Below are 6000 nucleotides of genomic sequence, written 5' to 3'. Positions count from 1 at the left end.
CATCATTGATGGTAATCACCTATTACTTCTGTATAGTTTACTTTTTAGGTAACATAAATAATATTGTCTGTTTTTTTTAAACAATTGTGTTAGTGGCCACATTAAAAATATGCTGGAATGCATGTGAAGTTGCTCACTTATATGGTTCACCAGTAATTTGAAAAGCTACTGTTCCAGAATATAGAAGGATCTCATTAGATGCATCACACGAGACATTGCTCCAATGGATATAATCACACTGCATTATTCATTGAGAGACTCAATGAAATTAAAAGTATATACCAAGTTCAAGCCTGTTACCTTTGTTTTTGCATTTTAATACAGAAATGCACATGTCATATGATTAATCCTTTATGAGATTTTTATTTATGATCACTTTCTCTTTTAAGATTACAAAGAGTAGCTTCTAAGGGGTTCTTAACTGCCTGGAATATGAACCGAAGCATTGCTCAATCAATTCCCGTTTTTGACAATATTAATCAGAGCTTAATTTCCATACATTTTTTCTTCTCTGGACCCTAGAAATCGTGGAAGCAGTTAGTTAACTTGCATTTGATTGGAAACAGCGCTGGGGCTCAGTGGGGCAGCCTGTGGGATGCTCAACCAAGAAACCAAATAGAAATAAACAGTTGCTGATTCCACCACCAAACTGTCTTAGACATGAAAGCCTGCATAGTCCCAACAAAAGATTGACTTGGATCCCTGTACAATTTTTCACAAAGTAAGATATTTCCTTTTCGGTTTGGACCCCCTTCCAGCTTTGTTTTCATTAATTTTATGCAAAAACTGAGAATTAGCCTCAAACAAATGTTGAACTTACCAAAATTCTTTTACGGTCCTTTTCAGATAAGAACTTCACTGGTGGGTACTTTTGAGTAAAACTATGAAGCATTTCAAAATAGAAACATTGAAACAACACATCAGTAAAGGTTGTAAGCATTGTTAGGTTCATTTTCTCAACTCCTTGATTCCCACCCTTCATGGATTTTTTTTAAAAAATCTGGATTATGAAATCTTTTATTTCAGAATTGTTAATGAAGTATTTAATAGGAGGAATTATAGTTAATCGTCCCAAAAATTGTTTAATGGTTCAAAATATCAGTGAAAATATGTACAGGAAGACTGTTACAAATACTTGGCACAACAAAAGAAATCTGCCTCTAAATAACTGTGGAATTTCACAAGAGACAGAGAAAAAGTTAATACTTCCTTCGTTGTTTGACAGAGTCAGTGGTTCTCTTTCCACACCCTGCTAGTGTTTACTTATTTTGTTTTAAGAGATTTGAGGCAAGATGCCAGATATGGTCAATCAATGTTTATTGCTGAAATTTACTGTATGCAAAATTCTTGCATTTACTTTCAAAATGAACTCCAAATATTAATATATTTATAAAACATGATGTGCTGACATTTGCAGAAGAGAATTAAAGGAAGAATCAATTTAGTTCTACCTTCCTCCTTTTAGCATTGTTATGCTGTCATATTTAACTTTAAATTCTTGTCCTTCACAAGAGAACTGTGTATTTTAGGCTGCAAATCTATTTACACTTACCTGAGGAGTAAATCTCACTGAACACAGCAGAACTTCAGAATACAGTTCTACAGGATTATGTGATTCGTTTGAGATATATTCCTATCTAGAACACCACAGAAAGTCACATAACTGTGCCCTACTTATATCAGTTTTGCTGCGGTTAAGTGAATCACCACCATTGTTGTGTGAGGTCATGTGATTGTGACTTGCAACTTCCTGCCATCTTTCCCATTGACTTTGTTTATTGCAAGCCAACTGCGAAGTACAAAAATTGCAATCACAGGACTATGGGACACTATGATGGCTGTAAATGCATGCTGTTTGCCAAGCGCCTGAATTGTGATGCTGCAACTGCTGTAAGTTTAAATATTGGTTATTTATCTACTTTTTCAGCACTAAGTTAGAATGGTTGCTGAATGAGGCAGCCGTTAACTGAGGACTATCTATACTTAATACTACCATTAGAGACAGTAGCATTTATTGCAAACAGACTTTCTTTCAGTACAGCAAGATGGCACTCTGATCAAATATTCTGACATAAGCTCCTTGCCTTAACTTAAAATAAAACAAAAGATGATCTACTGAAAGCACAAATTGGCATACCTTTTCTCTAATTCTCGGATCTTTTCCCTTAGAGGTGCAATAACCTAAAAGAAAATTAAAAGTTATTTTTAATTTTGTATAAATATCTTTTCCATTTAAAATGACAATTTGTAGAGAATAGAGGCATTATAAGCCATTTTAAATATTTCAGGGATATCATGGACAGAGTGTTGCCAATCTCTTAATAATAATCTCTCAAATTGTAAAGGGCAGAAGTGGTAGTGGCAATAAAGGACATAGTCCAAACCCCCAAAGCATCAAATCAAATCTTTATAATGGTCATAGATCAGCATAGAAAACATTCAATTGCTACTTTCCTGAGCTTCATCTGGAACTAATCAAGTTATTGCACAAAGATGCAAGTGATTAATAGTGTCCCAGAGTTGCTTTGATTAGAGAGCTTGATGGCATATAAAGTTAATAAATAAGTAAACAAAAATAAACTGACAATTGGTTAGCCTGTCTGCTTTCCTTAAATACTCTCCCAGTCATCATGGCAAACTGCAACCCTTATGGCACCTGCCTTCATTCCTGTCCTTCATGGTCACCTTTTTCTTCTGTGGACACTCCCTTCTGCCACATTTTTTTTGCTACTTTCATAGTTGGAATGTTAAATTCTAACAAACCTTGTTTTAAAAAACCCAAATCCCTCAATACATTCCAGATATAGTCAACATTATCTTAAGTGGACTCTCCCTTGGTGGTTCCCCCCCCCCTTTATAGCCCAAATGTCCTCCAAAGAGCCCTTCAACCATGTTAAGAGAACCCTGGAATTCACTGGGAGTGTCCAAGGAGCCCATTTTAATTATTATACTATGTATATTCTGAATTATATTCAGTGACAATCAATATAATTCTAGAGAAAATGGCTAGAATTCATTCATTTATGTTTCAATCACACATTCAGAATGGGTTTTGCCAGTTGTACTAATGATATTTTATATTATAAACAGTAATTACCTACCGTACTTGTAATATTCATATATGTTCGATAATTCACATCCATGTGTTGTTATTATGTTTTACACACACACAAGCAAACCTTTGAAAATATTGGGATGGCTTTGAACTTACTGTAGCTATATTTTGAACAGGTCAAATGAAATAATTGAGACTTAAGTTATTGATGATGAAGATTAACCTCACTGATTTAATCAGTTATTCACAGTCATGATCTAATCCAGGGGAGTCCAATTCACAAGGTCATGTGACGTGTCGTGACGTATCGTGACTTTTTTGCCATTGTGGCAATGGGGTGGGCGTGGTTTTGCTATGATGCATCCGGCTCGTGGGACGGCAGTTTAACACTCCTGATCTAATCCACTTGCATTTTAGCAACAGCAAAGACTCTTTAAAATTAAAAATACCAGGATAAACTATTAATATAAAATCAAAACGACCTATTCTGATGCAGATTGCACAGAAAATTTGTCTGAAGATCAGGATATGATTATTTATGTGGCATATAAGTATGCATTACATTTTTAAGAATTGATGTACATGTTAGTAGCCATATGAGGACATTATTATTAGAACAAACACAAACTATTCTCCTTCAACCCCAACCAACATGAGAAGCTTGACAAAGCAGGCTACAGGGGTGGAGCTGGGAATTTCTGTAAGTTTTCAAGTGGAAGGATGCAGTTTTTTAAAAAATCAAGATGGCTTCAAATATAACTCCACCTGGTTTTTATGTGTGTCACTTTGAACCGTTGTAGTCATCTTGAACTTTTCTTTCTTTTGTAAGCAAAATGAAAAGAAATTTCTTCAATTCAAGAGGAAGTATTAAGAGAATAAAGTGGAAAATTCATTTATTAACGCAAAGCAAAATATTAAAAGGGAGCAGGGGAAGAAAAAAAGAGAGAACATAGTCTACTAACCTCTTCAATTTTATTTTCTACTTTTTGATCTCCATTATCCTGGATAAACCTGCTGGATAGGAGACCAAAGAAAGAAAGCAACATTTTAAACATGCCAAGCCACAGTCATGCTATAAAACATTATAAATTCATGAATTTATGTTAATGTTTTTTATTCTAATGTTCTTTGGAAAAGAAGCCATTTGTCACCATACCAACTATTAACAATGACCACAGTTTGTCTGTGTTCAGACATAAATAAAATGCCACCATAATTTCTAATTTTCTCCTTCCAGGTGGATGGGTGGGAAGAGAATAAATAGATGAATCAGAAGTGCTAAAGTAAGATTTTAACATTATACATGAATGCTGATAACTTACTGGATTTTCTGCTCAATTTTACATAATGTGTTGAGTATAAAAAGTTTTAAAAGCTTGAAATGTCAGGTAAATAAAAAACCAGGGAACATGTTAATGTTTGAAGCTTTGCAATTTTATTTATTTAAATATGAAGGGGCAACAGGCATCACCTAGGAATGTTAGGAGTATCTATTTTTGTTTGTTTTATATAGCCAGGTTGCAAGTAAGATCCTGTGAATATAACAAAGTCAACTGTGCTTTAGTGAGAATAGAATCTGCATCAGTGGTGGGATTCAAATACGTGAACAACCAGTTCTCTGTGTGGATGCTGCTTCTGGAAGTCCATTCTGGGCCTGGGCAACAAAAAATTAGCTACCGGTTCTGCTGAAGTGGTGCGAACTGGCTGAATCCCACCACTGGTCTGTATGAATAGGTGCTCAAGGTAATTTACAGAAAGCAGAAAGAATAAAACATAGTCTACTTAATACTGTGATGTTAAAAGAGCATGGAAGATTCAGAGAGATTGACAGTTTCAGGAGTAGGATAATACTTCTTTCTTTACATTTTCAGTCATTAGCTCAGTCTGAGAGCTAATGGGATTAGCAGATAAATCATTGCACCAAAAGGGGAGACCATGGTTCAGGCAGCATGAACCTCAAGTGAGGAAAGAGAGAAGGGTTCTTTCATAATCTAGACATTTTCATAGGACAGTTGTGAGGATAAATTAAGGATATTTATCATTCCCTGAAATAACTAGAGGAAGAACAAAGTTTAATTAAGGAGCGATAGCGTGAGTGGTATTTATTAATTTATTAAGAGTCAGTTACACATTTTGTCTGCAGGCAAAAAAGTCAGAGGTATACATTGGTGTAGAAGACTGTCTATGAAATAGCTATACGGTTTAAAAATGGAAAGTATAGAAATTTAAAAAATGATTAATCTTGTTCATATGAGTCATTTTTATTTATTTTTAATTTAATTTAATTTAAATTTTTATTTACCTCCCCCACAAGACCCCACATTTGAGGGTAATTGAGACATAGCTCATGAAATGGACCCTGCCACATGAAAAGTCTAATTCCAGGGTTTGAAGTAGACTAGACTTCAGATATACAGTACACAATGTCACACGTTCACTAAGTGCTTTTGGTTTGTCACTACTTTTCATCTGAACCTACTTTTTCCAATGTACTTAGGGAGAATTCCAGAATATCTACACTGAGAAACATTATGGTCTGGAAGAAAACAAGATGAATTGATTTATTCTTTCCCTTTAATGGTCTTTTCTTATAGGTTTTGTTGGAATGCTTAAAATATTTTCTTACAACATATTTTCTCTGAAATGTATCTCACAGTGAGGGTTGAGTCAGTTAAATGGCGTAATTTGAACATTTGTAGGCAAAATCCTATCAACAGGGTACAAGAAGATAGATACAACAAGTACTAAAGAAATATTTTGGAATGGAGCTAACCAGTAGGATAGTGCTAGAATACTGTACAAGCTATATGGAAAGGATATGGAAGGGGACCGTGTTGCTCTAGATGTCAAAGAAGCTATAGAAATCCACAAACTAGGAGCTGTTCCCTAAAATAAATTTCTATTCTATGCTTAATAGTAGAGTTGTATTATCTCCCACAGGGTTG

At 34.7% G+C, this 6000-nt stretch overlaps 1 protein-coding gene across 1 annotated transcript in view; it reads right to left on the bottom strand.

Moving 5' to 3' along the window:
• The window catches only part of UXS1 (UDP-glucuronate decarboxylase 1), a 44031-nt gene that overhangs the window by 18432 nt on the left and 19599 nt on the right, over positions 1-6000 (bottom strand). Inside the window, exons 3-5 of the mRNA XM_015817491.1 lie at positions 4018-4069; positions 2138-2181; positions 821-881 (exon numbers count right to left, since the gene is read on the bottom strand). Coding sequence (XP_015672977.1) covers positions 821-881; positions 2138-2181; positions 4018-4069 — 157 coding nt within the window. The remainder of the gene's footprint in view (positions 1-820; positions 882-2137; positions 2182-4017; positions 4070-6000) is intronic.

Source organism: Protobothrops mucrosquamatus, unplaced genomic scaffold (genome assembly GCF_001527695.2).
Source record: "Protobothrops mucrosquamatus isolate PMUCROS unplaced genomic scaffold, P.Mucros_1.0 scaffold595, whole genome shotgun sequence".
Taxonomy (NCBI): Eukaryota; Metazoa; Chordata; class Lepidosauria; order Squamata; family Viperidae; genus Protobothrops; species Protobothrops mucrosquamatus.
This window is presented reverse-complemented; position numbering and strand designations above follow the sequence as displayed.